Source organism: Camelus bactrianus, chromosome 9 (assembly GCF_048773025.1).
Source record: "Camelus bactrianus isolate YW-2024 breed Bactrian camel chromosome 9, ASM4877302v1, whole genome shotgun sequence".
Classification (NCBI taxonomy): Eukaryota; Metazoa; Chordata; class Mammalia; order Artiodactyla; family Camelidae; genus Camelus; species Camelus bactrianus.
The window spans coordinates 61258826-61275175 of record NC_133547.1 but is presented as its reverse complement, the minus strand read 5'-3'; the positions used below and the strand labels follow the sequence as shown (position 1 = coordinate 61275175).

General features: G+C 46.9%; 1 protein-coding gene and 1 long non-coding RNA gene across 4 annotated transcripts in view; one reads left to right on the top strand and one right to left on the bottom strand.

Moving 5' to 3' along the window:
• The window catches only part of LOC141578663 (uncharacterized), a 48825-nt gene extending 46448 nt beyond the window's left edge, over nt 1-2377 (bottom strand). Inside the window, exon 1 of the long non-coding RNA XR_012509253.1 lies at nt 2091-2377. This is a non-coding gene — a long non-coding RNA (uncharacterized LOC141578663). The remainder of the gene's footprint in view (nt 1-2090) is intronic.
• CDH3 (cadherin 3) overlaps nt 1-16350 on the top strand; it is an 87009-nt gene that overhangs the window by 48965 nt on the left and 21694 nt on the right. For 2 of the 3 annotated variants that reach the window (XM_045522289.2, XM_074370527.1), the window contains one exon: nt 1752-1872. In XM_045522289.2, the coding sequence (XP_045378245.1) occupies nt 1818-1872 (55 nt within the window). In that variant the 5' untranslated portion in view covers nt 1752-1817. Of the gene's footprint in view, nt 1-911; nt 1547-1751; nt 1873-16350 lie in introns of those variants that run through there. The other variant, XM_010962529.3, reaches the window with a different exon arrangement.

The window sequence follows — 16350 nt, the reverse complement described above, 5'->3', positions numbered from 1 at the left end:
CCCACCTGACTCATGCAAAACTGAGGCTCAGAGGGGTTATTTCACTACCTAAAGCCGTGGCGCTAATAACTGGTGGAATCCGGGTTTGAACGCATGCCATGCGGTCCCAGAGCCCATGCTCTGCTAGAAAGAGGATCTCACAGTCTCAACACAAACCGTACTCCTCTTAGCCGCAGGCTACCAGGTTAGCCCTTGAGGGCCAAAGAATCTATAATTAGAGACTCCAGTCTCCTCTTCAAACCCCTAAATCTGGAATGGGGAGGAAGAAGGAAAGGGATGAGGAGTCAGCCTGGAATTCTCAAGGCAGCGAGGGAAGGTGGAGAGGCCTCAAGGAACAGGAGGTTGGCACTGGCCAGGAAAGTTCAGCTCAGTGGGAAGAGCACGTGCAGGTAGGCGTGCAGGGTGGAGTCTCAGGACCGTTTCAGTGCCCAGGGTCCCTTGAAGTGCTGCAAGGAGGAAAGCATTTCAGGCCTAAAGAAGGGTTATGAATCCCGGCTCCGCTGCATGTCTCCCAGGAAGGATGTTGAAGGGCTATTTCAAAAGGAAGCTCACTGGAAGGCTGCTTCGCACAGCAAGCAGTTTTTACTTAGATTATATTTCGTATTTAAGACCAGTAAAAACAGTCTCGATTTTTAAAATGCCTTCACTTACATTTTACGTAAAGTTGAGAAATTGTTAATTACTTATATCTTAACGGGGGTAGGGGCGCGGTTTGCTGGAAATGATGAAGCTAATAACCACCCCTCTACCTCACACCTTTTGGTGTCACCACTGCTTCCAAGTCCTGGAACCTTTTCTCTCAGCCTCCATTTGTTCGGCTGTGCCAGGGAAGTAATGAGTCTTCCGCAAGTTGTAGCAGATTCTGTAACGCGGTCCCTCAGGACCTCTCTGCCATTTTTAAACCCTCGGAGTCCTGGGAGCAGGCTGACATGGGAGGTGGGGAATGAGGCAGGAGCCAGCCCCCGCTGTAGCCGAGTGTGGGGCAGACACACCCAGCCTCCATCAAAGCTTTGGATAACTGAGTGCCTCGGGGTAGCATGAATGGGGCGCCTCTGTTTCCAGTCGGGTTCAGATGCGTCTCCACTTTTTTTTCCACTGCAGCCGCAAGGCACAGAAACATTTTTCTTCACATGCTGCGGAGGCTGAGGAGTGGATGGGGTTTTTTTTCCCCCTTGAACAGAGTCTGCGAGACAGGGCCTGGGTCCCTGCCGTGAGCAGCTCCAGAAAAGCAAGAGAGAACGCAGGAGGACACCGGGGAGGATAGGGCAGGGGTGGAGAGGTTCGGCGTTGTCTCCACCGCGCCAGCTGCAGCCCCACCTGCGAGGGGGCGGGATCTTGTGGCGCTGGACCAATCAGCACCTACCTGCGCTCACCTGGCCCCCCCCCCCGCTTGCTCCCGCGAGCCGCGGTGCTCAAAGAAGCGCGCTGAGCTTAGCGGAGCACTAGCCCGCCGTCGCGGCAAATTTTCACCCTTCTCTCTCCAGCCATGGGGCTCCCTAGTGGGCCTCTCGCGTCCCTCCTCCTCCGCCTCTTCCTCCTACTCCAGGTACTTAACTGCCTTCCCCTGACCCGGGCCGGGACGCTCCTCGGAGGGCGGGCGGGGTCCGCACGCGTCAGTGTCGTCGGGGAGAGCTTGGGGCTGGGCTCCTTGAGGGTCAACTCCAGAAAAGCCTGTGAGGACTCCCCAGAGTGGGTGTGCAGGGCCAGGCACGCCTATGACCCAGCCTCTCTCTTTTCCCCTCTACTCTCAGACGCAGGTTTGCTGGCTGCCGTGCGCGGCCTCGGAGCCGTGCCGGGCAGGCTTCGGGGAAGCTGAAATGACCTTGAAGGCTCGAGGCGCGGAGCTGGAGCCGGGCCAGGCACCAGGGAAAGGTAAGACTTCCGGGGAGCCCGCTTTGTGGAACCGCGGGACGGGGGCCGCACCTGGGGTGCCTGGACTGGGGCAGGGGACTTCGGGCGCCGCCTCAGATATGGGGGAGGCACAGAAAGCATCCCGGGTGTTGGGATGGGGGCGGCGGCTGACGGAAAAGGCCGGAGAACTTGGCGCCCTCTGTCGTCCAGCCCCACCTTGCCCCGCTGCGGCGGCTTACCTTGACCCCCTCCTTCGGGGTGCGGGGCTGCTGAGCGCCTCACCCAGCTCGGAGGTGGGAGGCTCTCCTCCGCTGGCCCCAACAGAGGAATGCGCCTTCCACATTCCTCCCCCAGCCCCCGCGCAGGTGTGGGGATGAGCCGTGCCCGGGGCAGCCCCCTTCGCCCCTCTCGGGCCCCCTTTGTGTACCGTGCTTTGTGTCTCCGACAGACAGACCGGGTCTGTTTCTCTTCTTCTCGCTCCCCTCCTCCGCCCCCCTTCTTCCCCGGCAGCTGGAATGCACTCTTAACCCTGCCCTTCCCGGAGGGCCTGCGCCCCTGCAGCCTGCCTGGAAACTGGGCCTGGCACACCTGGGCTGGGGCCACCACGCACTGGGGACACCGCTGCCCCCCAGTGTCTTGGGACTGGAATGTTAGGGCACTTGGGGGAGCGGGAGTCCAGAAGCCAGAAGGTCTTGAGCTGCAAGGGCGGTGGATGGGGGATCAAAGCACATTGTTGATCTCTCAATTACTTGTTCTCCCCTTCTTAAAGTTTAAAAACTTGTGAGTGGGGGGGATCAGTTTGGTGCCGACACCCAGTGTATTATGAGACCCTGGCAGCTGCCGGCTGATGGGGGCCTCTTTCCCTCCATCCAGGAGAGTGGGGGTTCCTCCACTGGATCAAACCCAAGTTCTTAAACAGAGGTGTAACCCAGGATTCTTGGGTAGGGCTCCAGAGGGTGTTTAACCTGTGAAATTGTTTAAAAACTTGTGTATCCATTCTCCTGGGCAGGGGATCTACAGTTTTAAAATTTCAAAACAATTAAAAAACTGGATGCTACCTAGCATTTTTCTAATGCCTCCACCAGCATACTTCTCACCTCAGGTACAAATTCCCACAGCTTGAATGTGGGGGTGCACTGCCTAGGGTACAGAATGGCTCTGCTTTGTTTCTCCAAAAGAGGATTGGGGGCCTTGAGTCTGTGGAAGGATTTTTTTTTTTTCTTCTTCTTTTTTCCCCTAAATAACTCTGCAGATTGACAAAACAATTAACACCCAGGCTAGGCCAAGCTCCTTAAACTCTTGGCAGTAGGGAGCCGAGGAGAGGCATTAGGAGGCCATGCCTCATAAACTTTAAGTTCTTGCACATGGGTTTATTACTGACTGGCTAACAAACTGCAACTCAGCCAACCTGTAAAAATGTTAACTTGGGCAGGGCCTCAAATCCAATTCTGGCTCCCTGAGGAAGCTTTATTGCTAATCAGACTTCTGCCAAATCTGTACCCCTCCCCATCATTGTCAAGTTCTCTGACTACAGTCTGGGAGAACAGGCTATGGCTTTGAGTGTTGTCTGTGCCTTATCTTTCTTACTAAGGCAAGAAATATCAGATTAACTGTCACTTCACTAAGCTTGAGGTTGTTGGAGGGAAGCGGTGATCAGGTTTTCGATTTCATGGTCTGGTTGGCAAGTGCTTCTCGGTGACGTCAGGCATTTTAAACCTTTTGAGAAAATTCCACTTTCTCGGATGTCTGGTTTATGGTTGTGAAAATGGTGGGTTCATGCCAGGAGCACACCTGGGTTATAAAATAAAAGGTGGGTTAATGTGCTTGGCTAACCTGCAACATGCCAAGTTCTCAGAACAGTCTTCCTGTGAAATGGGCTGCCACTTCTTAAAGTGAAAGCAAGTTTCTAGGCCCAGTTGGTCCCCATAAATTGGGACTCCCCAGCAAAAAATATTGGTATTTCTCTCCTTAGTCCTCAGCAGCTGACATCTTTCTATCTCCCTAGCTTCACCCCAGCTCCCTGTCCTCAATACACAGGAACCCCATCCTGGATCCAGCCATGTTGAAAGGGTTATCCTGAGGGTACATACATGCTCTCAAGTTTGGCCAAGCAGACAACAGTTTCTATATAGCTAAGGAACAGTTGCCCCTGTTGTTCACCCCTGGGTTATGAATATCACAGGTGTCTATAAGGTTGAGCTCAAAGAAATTATCTGATATAATTAATACCTTGTTTGTAGGTGCACTTTCTTCTTCAAAGCATTTGCACAGCTCTGAGCTTGCTTTATCCTCCTGACATTCTCTTGAAGCTGGTGAGGTACATTTAAACAACTTGATCTCTTAATCCCAGAGTTGGGACTTCTGAAACCTTGTGTAGCCTTGCTCTGCTGGAGGTTTTAGAGGTGGAGAAATACAGAAACAGCTCAATGGATTCGGTTCCCTAGGCTAAACTCTTGAGGGTCATAGATAGGACTTTTACCTCCAGGTTTATGTCCAGGACCTGGTACTTAATAGGGTGCCCAGTAGGTATTTGTATGAATTGAGACAATCTTGTAAAGTTCTGCCTATTTTACAGATGAAACCTTAGTGGTTGTGGCTTCACTGAAGTCATCACTGCAGTGACCAGCTGGGACTTGAAGCTTCTGATTCCCAAGTTCCCTGGGCATTTTTTACTATCAGAAAGTGGGAGGTGGATGTAATGAAAAAGTGGATTGTTGGAGCACCAGATCCCATCAGCAGCAACCCCCTACCCCAAGGGCACTTAGTCATTTATTCCTTTTCATTGTAGGGGTTTTCAGAAACATTCCTCCAGAGGAAACCACCTTAAATACAGTCTGTAAGTGTCCTAGTGATGGGGGCTTCAGTCAAGTGAAGCCAGCTTGCCTAGATTGAGAGTGAGAGGTTAATCTGGAAGGAGGTAGAGCAGGAATGTTCCCCCACCCGAACCCCACAGTCTGGTGTCCACCTTCCTTCAAGTGTGGTCTAGAAGCAGAGATGGAGGAGAGGTGGGAGGAGGGGCTTGCATGGTATTAGTGCAGTGATTAAAAGTGAGGGACCTACAGACAAAGACAAATACCATATGATGTCACTTATGAGTAGAATCTATAAAAATTATACATGTGAATTTATGTACAAAACAAACTCACAGACTTATAGTTACCAAAGAGGAAGAAAGGAGGGGAGGGATAAGTGAAAAGTTTGGGATTAGCAGATAGACATTACTTTATATAAAGTAAATAAACAGCAAGGTCCTACAGTATATAGCACATAGAGTGTATTCAATAGCTTGTGATAACCTATAATGAAAAAGAATCTGAAAAAGAATATATATATGTATAGTTGAATCACTTTGCTGCACACCAGAAACTAACACAACATTGATAATCAACTATACTTCAATTGAAACAAATTTTTTTTAAAGTGAGTGACCTAAAGTGGTGCCTACATGCTTCATGGAGGGCAGTTAAGAGAAGCAGCTTAATTACAGTGAAAGAAATACAGTATTTCATTATGGCCCCTCAGCAGTTCAGCTCACCCTTAGTCAGCGTTTGGGTAAGATTAAAGCTAACCCTCATTAGCTTTGGTTAGGAAACTTCAAAGTTCAGTAATAAATCTGACTGAGCATGAGTTAACTTCAAGATGATTTTGCTTATTTTGTGTAAAAATTGCCTTTTGTTTTGAAGCTCCCGTTCTAGGCTATGCCTTCTATTTACATTTTATTCTTCCAAGAAACATGTATTTAGCATCTGCATGTATCAGTCACTGTTCTAAAACAAGGAACAAAACTAACACCCTGTACGGGGGGAGCTGACTGTCTAATATTATTTTTTATGCATATGAGTGCCTTGCCAAGCAGGTGGTGGTAACTTCCCCTCAGCTGTAAAATGGGAATAATGAACTTGGCGTCAGGTCACTGGGGCAGTCAGCAGTAAGGGCAGGATTTGCACCCAGGAGGATTCTATGGTACCCCATAAATCTGCCTCTGAGGAATGAATATCTGGGAACTGGGGTTTCCAGCCCACCTGGCTGCTTTCCTGGCTCAGCAGCTGAGTAGCCTGACATACACTGCTGTTAGCTGGTGCCTGGGGAGCAGGTCTCAAACCTCTAGTCTCCCTTCCTACCTCCTCACATGGCGCTCTGTTCCTAGGTTACCCATGCAGGGAGGTGAGGGCTCCCTGCAGCGTGAGGAAGGCACTGCTAACAATGAGCAATGGGTTTCTAGGACTGGAAACGATAGCTCTGCCAAGTATTTGGAGGATGATGGTGAAGGGGAGAGAGAAGGGCCTCCCTCCCCAAATCATCTGAGGCTTCAGTCCTGAGGCTGAACAGTCTCCACTGAAAGAACCACTGTTATTGAAGAGTAACATGTGGAAGAAAGTGCCCAGATGATAAGTGTATGGCTCAGTGAACATCACAAACTTACAACATCCATGTACCCAGCACACATGTCAGAAAACAGCATTATCAGCACCTCAGATGCCACTTCCCTCCCCAGCTCTATCCTCCCCCAAGAAAACCACTCTCCTGACTTCAGATACCATAGGTTGGTTCGCCTGTATTTGAACTTTGTGTGTAAGGATCATAGAGAATATCCTCTTGGCTCTGGCTCCTTTAACTGCACCTCGTGAGACTCTGGCCCAGTTCTGGATGTAGTTGGGGTTGATTCTCATTCTACAGTATTCCTCACATGACCATCCACAGTTCTACTGTTGACAGATATTTGAGGAGTTTCCATTTTTTGGCCATTACAGCTAGTGCTGCCATAAACACCATTGTTCAAGCGAAACTGTAAACTTGGATCAGTCGGGTACATACCTGGGAGCATCAGTGCTGGGTTAACTGAGGATCTCAGTCCTGTGGCCGAGTACTGAGAAGTTAGCTTTTCTCCGTCTTGAAGTAGCTGTGTCTCTTCTGGATTCTACCATCCCCATCTCCCAACAGTCTCCTCATTAGCATCCCTTCTGGACTCTAGCTTCTCACCTGGCCCTGTACTAATAACAGACAGCAGTTCTTTATCATGTACTTGGTCACGTCCTTTGTCTTGGGGAGAAGTCACTTCCCTTTATTTGTCCTTAATCTATTGCTTGTTACTCTCCTCATAGTAGAAGGGGAATCTGAAAAGGGCCCTGAATTTCTCAAGTGAGAACTTCTTCCTGGGTAGAGAAGTTTATCCTGGGCAGGGTGGGCAGCAGCCTACTAACATGGCCAGGGTGGTCAAGTCCAGCTCCTCGCTCATTACAGAGGCAGTGAGGTGTCTGAGACCCAGACCCAAGGCCAGCTGACTGGTCATTTAGCCAACAAATGTCTGAGTACCTACTGGGGGCTCGAAATTCAGAGGCAAGCAAGGTCCACAGTTCCTTAACCTCAAAGAGCTCCTTGATCACAGGAGGAAGCAAATCAGTCACCAGGCAATTTTAATAGTGAATCCTTCATTCAGCAAGTATTTACTGAGCACCTACTAAATGCCAGGTTGTGGTCTAGGTGCTGCAAATACATCATTGAGCAGAACATGCACAAAACCCAGGCTTTGTGGGCCGTTTACCTGCTAGTGGAGAGAGATAGACAAAATAAGTAATATATAAATGTAATCTAGAGGGAGGTAGGGGAAGGAAAATAGAGTCACATACCAAGGGCTGCTGACATGTTCTGGGGGGGGAGGGTGGCACATGGAGGAAGTGATGTCCAAGTCAGAGGCTGAGGAAGAGTTAGGGAAGGGATTGGCGCATGAGGGGTGGCAGGGAGGGTTCCTGGCAAAGGAGCAGCCTATGGGGTCCAGGAACTTAAAGACCTTTTGGGTCCAGGAACTTAAAAACCCTTAATCTGGCTGGACCATGGAGTGTAAGGTGGGGAGCAACAAAAGGAGAGGTAGGCAGGGTCCAATCCAGCCTAGAACATCTCTCCCTGCAGAACAGAGGCAGCGTGGTGTTTGCAGGAGATGGGGCTGGAGCTCCAGCTGTGCCCTCATGGAAGCCAGTGTCTCTGAAGTCTCCTCTGGACCCAGGATCCTGGGCCCACCTCTAGCATCCCTTCTCAACTGCCTTTCTGGACTTTTCCCAGACCCAGACCTGGTCATCCTCAGCCAAACATTCCCCCTCATTTCACTTAGTTACCTGGCATTACCAGGCAGCAGGGCCAGCAAGGGAGGGCTTTCAAACAAAACAAAACAAAACAACAACAACAACAACAAAAACACAACCTAAATACCATTCACTGAGGGCTTACTGAGTTCCAGAAACTACACTCTGTACTTTATGTAATAAGCCCCTTTAATCCTCCTAAAAGCCCCATGAGTGTGGAATTGGCTCCATTTAACTGTATGGAAGCCTAGGCTTGTAACTTTGTAACCTATCCAAGGTCACCCAGCTAGTAAATTGTGGAGTTAGAACTTGAATCCAGGTTAGATTCCTACGTGTGAGGTACTTTGGGAGTCAGGCTGGGAGAAGGAAAGAGGTTGTGAGTCCTCTGGCCCCAGCCAAGCTGGAGGAAGATTGGAAATAGTTAACATCTGACCCAAGACCTTTGAATTCCTGTTCCCTCTGCAGGCCTCTGTTAATCACCAGGATCCGGAGTGGTGGGGGATGGTCGAGGAGGGGGCACTCTGTTCAGGACCCCAGCCACCCTTTTAGCACGTGGGAGGGTTCAGGTCTCAGGCCCAATAGCAGACAGGGCTCTCACTGTCAGTTCTCACAGAGAATCTACTTCTGGCTGTTCATCCTCTTCCTCTCCTCACCCCACCCCCATCTTCTCCCAGCATCAAGCCCCCCACCCCCAGCCTGCTCTGAGTGGAGGAGCTTGGTAGACTCTGTCCCTCTCCTCCTCTCCCAGTCAAATTTGAGCACCCGTGTGGTGACGGGTTACCTAGAGCATCAGTAGTCTGCACATTCCTCAAGCGGGCAAAATCTCCTCCAGGCTGCAGCTGCTGTGGTCCCGAGGAACTTCAGGGTACTGGGATGCTGCTGCTTGCTCAGTGCACCAAAATGCCGCATCCTGGGGAATAAAGGCAAAGGAACACTTTCCTTTCTCCCTTTAACCCATCTCTGAGCTCAGAGCTCTGTCACTGTTATCTGAGGAGAGGGCCACATAGCCAGGAGGTGGGAGGGCTGGTGGCTGCTTCCCCCTCCTGAGAGCCTCTCTGGGCTGCACAGAACCTGAGGGCAGAGAGAGCTGTTCTTCCCCAGGACTCTGAGGCATCTCAAGGGCTAGATGGGGGTTTGGAGCTGGGCAGGCACCATTCCAGGCTTTCCTCTTCCTCCTCAAGCTCAGTAACCTCATTTTTGCTTGTGTAAGGGCACATAAGATTAGTGGGAAATTCTCTCTCTTATCAGGAAAACTCAAACCTGTGTTGAAAACTAGCAGTAGATTCTAACCTCAGGGTCTCACATTAACTTTAAGAAGTCATTGCTCCCTTGCAATTAATTGTGTGCATGTGTGTTTTTCTGAGAAGAGGCCTCCCCTAAATTTGGGAACCACAGTGTATTCTCCACAGTCCCCCATCCCACAGTCCAGGTCCATTCAGACGTTCTTCAGACTCCTATCAAACCCAGCACTGGGGACAGGCCTGACGGTGTGCATCTGGGCACAGAAAAGGGAAAATGGGGTTCTAGGTCTGAGGTAAGTTACTCTGGTCCCAGCTCCTCTGCCTTGAGGCTCTAACCTTAGTGGTCCTGGACATAGGGGTCAGGGGAGGGTAGGTCAGTTAGAGGGCAGGGCTGGAGGGCTCAGCTACCATCCTAGGTGTCTTGCTTAAGGCCAACTGCCTTCCCACAACAAGCCCTATCTTGTCGTAGCTTCAGGCAGAAAGAAAAGACAGCTCCTTGTGGGCTCCCCACACACAAGCCAGAACAAGATGCCAGGCCCACACCCTGCCCTCTCCTTGTGGAGTCAGCTTCAGCCCAGGCTTCCCACCAGGGCTTCAAGACCTGCTATTTTCTTGTCTTTTATGGTCCTTTTCCGCTTCCAGAATTCTTCTGCATTCTCCATCTGGTTTACCCCTGCCTTTGGCCTCTGAGTCAGTACTTTGCAAGCTTGGCTGACTATCAGAATTGCCTAGGGAGCTTTTTATTTCTATCACTCCCCTCTATATGAAGAGTATATATGATAGTATATATGATATATGATACTATTTTATATAGTTTATGTAGAGTTGGGCTGGTTGGTTGGGATTTCACATTAATACATGAATATATATTCACTGTAAAGACAATGTTTTTCAATAAAATAGCATGTACTGTGTGATAGGTACAGCTCTTAGCATTTTATAAGTATTAGCTTGTTTAATCACTATTACATCCCTTGAAGTAGGTACTATTACTATCCCCATACTACAGATGGGAAAACTGAGGCCAGAGAGGTTAAGTAACTTGCCCAAGATCAGGCAAGTAGTAAATAGCAAAGTTTGGATTCAAATCTAAACAACCCGAGCTTTAACCATTGAACGCCACTGCCTCTCAAGAGAAGCAAATCAGAAATAAACACATAAAAGTTCTCTTCCTCATCTACTCTCTCAGGATAAGCACAGTTAATAGTTCAATGTGAATCCTTGTAGATCTTTTTCTTTACAAAGAACTTATGTCTGCACAGAGGAATTTTTCAAACAGGGATTGGATTGTATCATGCATACAAACATTGTTCTGCAGCTTGTTTTTTTAACTTACTAAATCACAGGCATCTTTCCAGACTAGTAAGTACACATCTGTCTTGTTTTTAACAGCTCCATAGTCTTCTACATGGTAGATTTACCATGATTTATTTAGCTGACCCCCTACTTTTATCTTTTACAGATGTGGAAGTGGGGAGGAGTTAGTGTAAAAATTGTGAAGTGTTTTGATTTTAGAAATCCAGCTATCAGGAATCACCTTATTAGGAAAGACTGCTGTAGAAAGATGACTGAATGAACTGTTCCTCTTAACCCCATTCAGATAAATTAACTGTTTATGTTTGAAAAAAAAATAAATGTTAATGTTTGAATAATACCTTCAAGACATGCTTTGCAGTTAGCTTAAAAAACTTACTATACTATTTAAAAATCATTAGCTTTCACAGTAACCATTGTTTTAAGACTTAATTAATCTGAATGTTTCAAAAACATTTGAAATTTAAAATTTTAAAAATTTAAATTGCATAACTCAGAAGTAAACTATCAAATGTGTTAGCACTTGTGTTATTTTCCTTGGGTGTTGAAATCTTGAGAATGTGACATTCAGTCAAAGCAAAAATGAATCTTTTTTTCAAGTTTTTCTTTAGATTTCAGAATCTAGTTAGCAAGCATTTTGATGAATAAAAGTTGATTTCCATTTTTAAAGAGAATACTCATTTCTGATCTTATTTTCCAAGAAGGGCTTATGGGTTTTTTCTTAAACTCAAACATTGCTGCAGTACCTGTCATCTGTTGCTTTTTTAAAAGCTCCTTTTTTTTTTTTTCTTAAAATGGAGAGTTTTGCACTCATGTAGGCTAAAGGTGATGAAGTAAGTACTAAGGGGGAGGTAGAGATGGAGAGACATGAGTCTTGGTGACTGACTTGGGAGGGGAGTCTGAGGGAGAAATGGTCAGGGAAGGAATGCTAGAAAACCATGTGCTAGGCACTTTGCTAAATACTTACTCTTTTCCTTGAGGTAGATATTACTGGCATCATTCCTATTTTATAGGGAAGGAAACATATTTGCCCAAAGTCAGTCAGTGGAACCAAAATTTGAGTTTGGGTGCTCTAGATCCAGGCTCTAGGCTAGTTCGGAGCCCCAGATTTTGATTTTGTGTAGCTGAGTGCATGATTTGCCATTCCCTGGGGGAGAGACATTGGAAAAGGACCATATTTAGGCCAAGAGTAAAGAAGATCATGGATTTGGTTTTTGACATAATGATTTTAAATTCCTTTAAAGCATCCAGGGGGAGATACTGAACAGGTCAGAGGAAGGATCTGGACATTTGAAATTTTAATACATATTCTGAAGTACCCTGCAAAAACAGTACCATTTTACCTGCTTACAAGAAATAAATGTGAGAATCAAGATCTTTAAAAAACAAAAAAACTACCTTCTCTAGATCCATTTCCAGAAACTGTTTCAGTAGAAGTGATAGGTGGGCTGGAAGTAGGGAATCTGGATTTTTAAAAAGTTCTCCAGGTGATTTTATCACTAACATTTGGGAACCGTTGCTCTGTGATATCATGAAGGCCATCGTGGAGAGCTAAATGTATCTCTTAGAGAGGATCTAAAAGAAAGTAATGAGCTGGTGAGATGTGAATAAAAGCATGGCATTTTGAATTTAACTTGCCTTCAATTCTTGCCTCTGTAGCAGTTGATCCTTTTTTTTTTCCCTTAATTTTCTGCTTACATCAGGATTCTGAATGACCTTCACCTTCTTGTCCTTTTGTTTTGCTCTTTAAATCACCATCCCTGTATTTAAATACTTAATTGTGCTTTTAAAAGCACAATTCATCTTATTTGGTCCTAACTAGAGTCTGTGTGTACATGTGTGTTCCTATTTTAGAGACTGGAGATTAATAGGGGCTTATATTTGTTGAGTGCTTACTGTTAAACAACTTAAATATGAAGTGACGTGCCCAAGGCCACAGGGCCAGTGTGCAGCGCTTTACCCACCAGACCCTTTATTGCCCTCCCAGATGTCCCAGGTTGATCACTGAATATCTGTTCTGGTCCTTAAGGGTGGGAATCAGTGAGCAAGATAGCACACATCACACTGAGCTTTGAGTCAGCCACGTTCCAAACTCCCAAGTGCTGTGGAGTATAGCCCAGCTTGGGTTTCTCTCTGGGGATTATAAGGGAGGACCCAGCTCCCAAGGATAAGAAACAATCTGAGTGATGTAGCTCTTTTCAAAGAGCTTTCTGCAGAGAGACAAAGCTCTCCTAGAAAGAACTGCCTTCTCCTGAACAATGTGGGGTTGCCACATAACATTACTAGTCAGAGGGGATAAAAAGTCACATCTCATTCTGATTGCAAATCAAATACATGCTTACTATAGAAAAACTGGAAGATAAGCAGAACGGAGTTCCACCACCCATAAAGGACCTTAGTCGTTTCATTTCAAATGAACATTTTCAATTGATCTTCTGGGTCCACTTCCCTAACCAAGCCTTCCTTGAAGATGTCTGATCTGAGGGAGAGGGCCCAAGTCCCATTGCTTCACTGCCCGACAGCTCGCCCTCCTGCCCTGCTTCCCTAACAATCCAGCTTCTTCTTCGGTGAGTGGGAGAAGGGCTACAGGCTGAGGGCCTCAGACACCCCATCGGCCCCATCTGCAGGAAGATCCAGGTCTAGGGTGAACGGTGGTAGATGGGGGTGTCTGCCAGGTGTGGCTACACTCTCCAGGGGTCATTCTCTTGTCCAGGAGGTAATTGTCTTTGTAAAGCTGCTTCTTGTGCTGGCGGCCACTTGAGAATGCCTTTCACCAAGCGCTTCAGCACTGTGCTTGTCTCCTTAGTGTCCCTGAAGATGGTGATCTTGTGGTGACGAATCATCATGAACACTTCCATGGCGGAGGGTCCCCTGTGCTGCTCTCAGCATTTAGTAATCAGAGCCTGGCTCCTTTGAGGGCACCAGATAGCTATGGCTGGGCACACGGACCTGACGCTGGGCACTTTATCTCCTGACATGCCATCCGGTGGCTCCCATGTCAAATGGCCTTGAGCCCCTTGGGGTCCCAGCATGCTTCACAGGCTCTTTGTGTCCCACACCCCAGCGTGCTCTGTGGCCTCTGTCCATTGTCCTCCTTGGATCAGACTCTGCTCATCTTCCACCATCTTGAACTTCTTTGACCTGAAAAGTCATTGGTTCTGGAGAGAGCTTGTCTGCCTTCCTGGTGCCAAGGCTCAGCTCCACCCCTCACCTTTTTTCTAATGAATATAAAAATATTAATATTTTATGTTATAATTGTCAGGCTCAGGCTGTAAACTATAAACGGCTGTTTTGTGACCTGGTTTTTTCCCTAAGCTGAGCACTGTTTCTCCTTGATAGGTTTTTTTTATGGCATTTAAGGCCATAGATGAGACATTGGAGTGACTGTAGCACATATAATTAAGTATTCTGTTGCAAGTTAGGTTGTTGAGGCTTTGTTTTAACTCTAAGCAATAGCCATGAACGTCTGTGCAGGTATGGTTTTGTCACATCTTGGATGATTTCCTGGCACAGTTCCTGGGTCAAAGGGCTTATTTGAGGCTTAATTACCAAAAAGTTTGTGCCAATTTACAACCCCCACCCCGTAACAATTTATAGCAACATCCGTTTCCCAAGTATTTCACAACACTTGTCCTTTTAATTTTTATTTCTTAGTAAGTGAACTTTTTCCTACATCTAGTTTTACTCAGGAAAATGCCAGAATGTTCTTTCAAGGCAATTCCATATACTTTCCTGCTGCACCTTCTCTTCCCAATCCCTTAATAGAAGGTAGTGACAGCTACAAGGATACATTTGTTTTATGAGCTAGATGTGTCCCTAAACCAAGGTAGAATGGAAATATCTTTGACAGTTTCTCCCCCATTCCCCAGTGAGATGCCTTTTCGCCATAACATTTTCAAACTGATGTTACTCTTCTCATCAAAATGCCCCAAAGATCAGTAGTGGAACTGTCCAAGATTGATGACTTGAAGGACATTTAGCCCCAGAGAAATGAGTGGTTTTGTTTTGCCAGAACATTGAGTAAGGTTGGACATCAAGACTACATAGTACCTCTGTGTCATGGCTGAGAAGACAAGCTCATGACCTTCGAAGGTGTTTCCCTAAGAGTTTGTAGGTATCTAGGCAATTCTAACCTAATGGCTGGAATGAGTTCTCAGCTGAGTATCCATCAATTCTTATAAGTCTATTTAAAAAGCTTTCTTTTTGCGACATCTCTAGTACTCTAGGGACTTGACCCTTCTTGCCCAAGTTTTATCGTGGCACCAGTTCAGGGTCTGAGGCCAGGCTTGGCAGGATGGTCTTTAGAGAGGAGCTTTGAGCACAAGCCACAGACTTCTGGTTCCACTGGCTCTTTGTCTAGTGCAGATACACAGAGCTCTGATTTTTTTGTTGTTGTTTGTTTTAATATTTCTCTAGAAGCAGTCTTGCATTACTAACTCTTTCCCAACAATATTCTAGGAATTGTATGTTTGGACTCAGTGCTGAAAGCTGTCAAATTAAATTCGTACCTCTTCATCAGGTACGTTGACTTTGTGATTCAGAATCTCTATGGGAGAAACTGAGTCCAAAGCAGTCAGATGACTTTAAGGTCCCAGTAGGGTGTGGAAGTAAGAGCTGTGTTTAGTTCTTGTTTTCCAGCCTTAAGATCTGAAATGTTGCCCCATGTGCTCATCAGTGCTCACCAACTTGCCCCTGAAAGAGTCTGATGCAAGCCCTTTCTTGCCTCCATGACTTGGCCGAGATTTTTGGCCTTGTGGAGCTAGGCTGCAGGAACAGGAATCAGCTTACTTCGCTAGCTGTGAGAAGGCAGGGTAGAAGGGGAATGAGTGATGGTGAGACCTGGGATTTTGGATCAGTTTCATTTTGAAACCAGTGATACAAGCTAGTGGTGCCAGGAAGCATCTGGGAGGAAGTTGTAATGATCTGCCCCAGGGATTACTGTTTACCAGCCTCTCTTTGACTCATGGCTTGCAGAGAAAGCTGCTCATGTTTCTACAGGTGCCTCAGCAAGTTTCCCTGGCAGGTCAGCTTGTCTGTGAGGTCTTCATCCTCTGTCTTTCCCAGTAAATCATGGAAGCATCCCTATGAAACAGTCCTTTCCAAATGCAGACTGAGTCAGGTCCCTGTTACACTCTTTGGTCCTGTGTATCTCCTTCTCCCTTTGGAGCTTCAGCCCGCAGGAAAAGCACATGGCTGTAGTTAACCCTGTACCCACTTTGAGAGATGGTTTCTCTACTGTGTAGAGAGAGGCTTGGACTTGGAGTTAGAAAGCTAAATGTACATTTTATTGAAGCCTTACTCTGGGCCAGGTGCAGACATCATCCCATTTAATCCTCCCAAGTAATCTTATGACATAAGAATTATTATTCCCATTTTCCAGATGAGAATACAGCCTCCTTATATTCACACAACATGGATTTGAATCCAAATCTTTTGGACTCCCAATCCCATGTTCTTCGTCACTTACCTGCCTCTGCCTTTAGGATTTGAAATCTGGTCATGCTACTTCCTAGCTGTGGGGCCTCATATACTTTGCTTTCCTCTCTGAAGCTGCTTCCTGAGGCACTTCAGCCCTGGGGCAGCCTCTTGTTTCCTGAGTTGTTAGAATAGGGGAGTTAATATCTACCTTGCAGGCTATTTTTTGAGGCATTGGGTAGGAAAACACTTAGCTGGGTGTCTCAGGCAGAGTGGGTCTTTGAAGCTTGTTTCTACCTGCCTGACTCATGCTCCTTGATTGTATTCTGCATCTAAATGAATGTGGGTGAGAACTGATGGGGCCAGGCCCTCTGGTGCAGCTGGAACATGCAGCCTGAGTGAGAGGCACGTACACATGGAGTACACGACTGTTGACTTCTCCTTGATTGTTG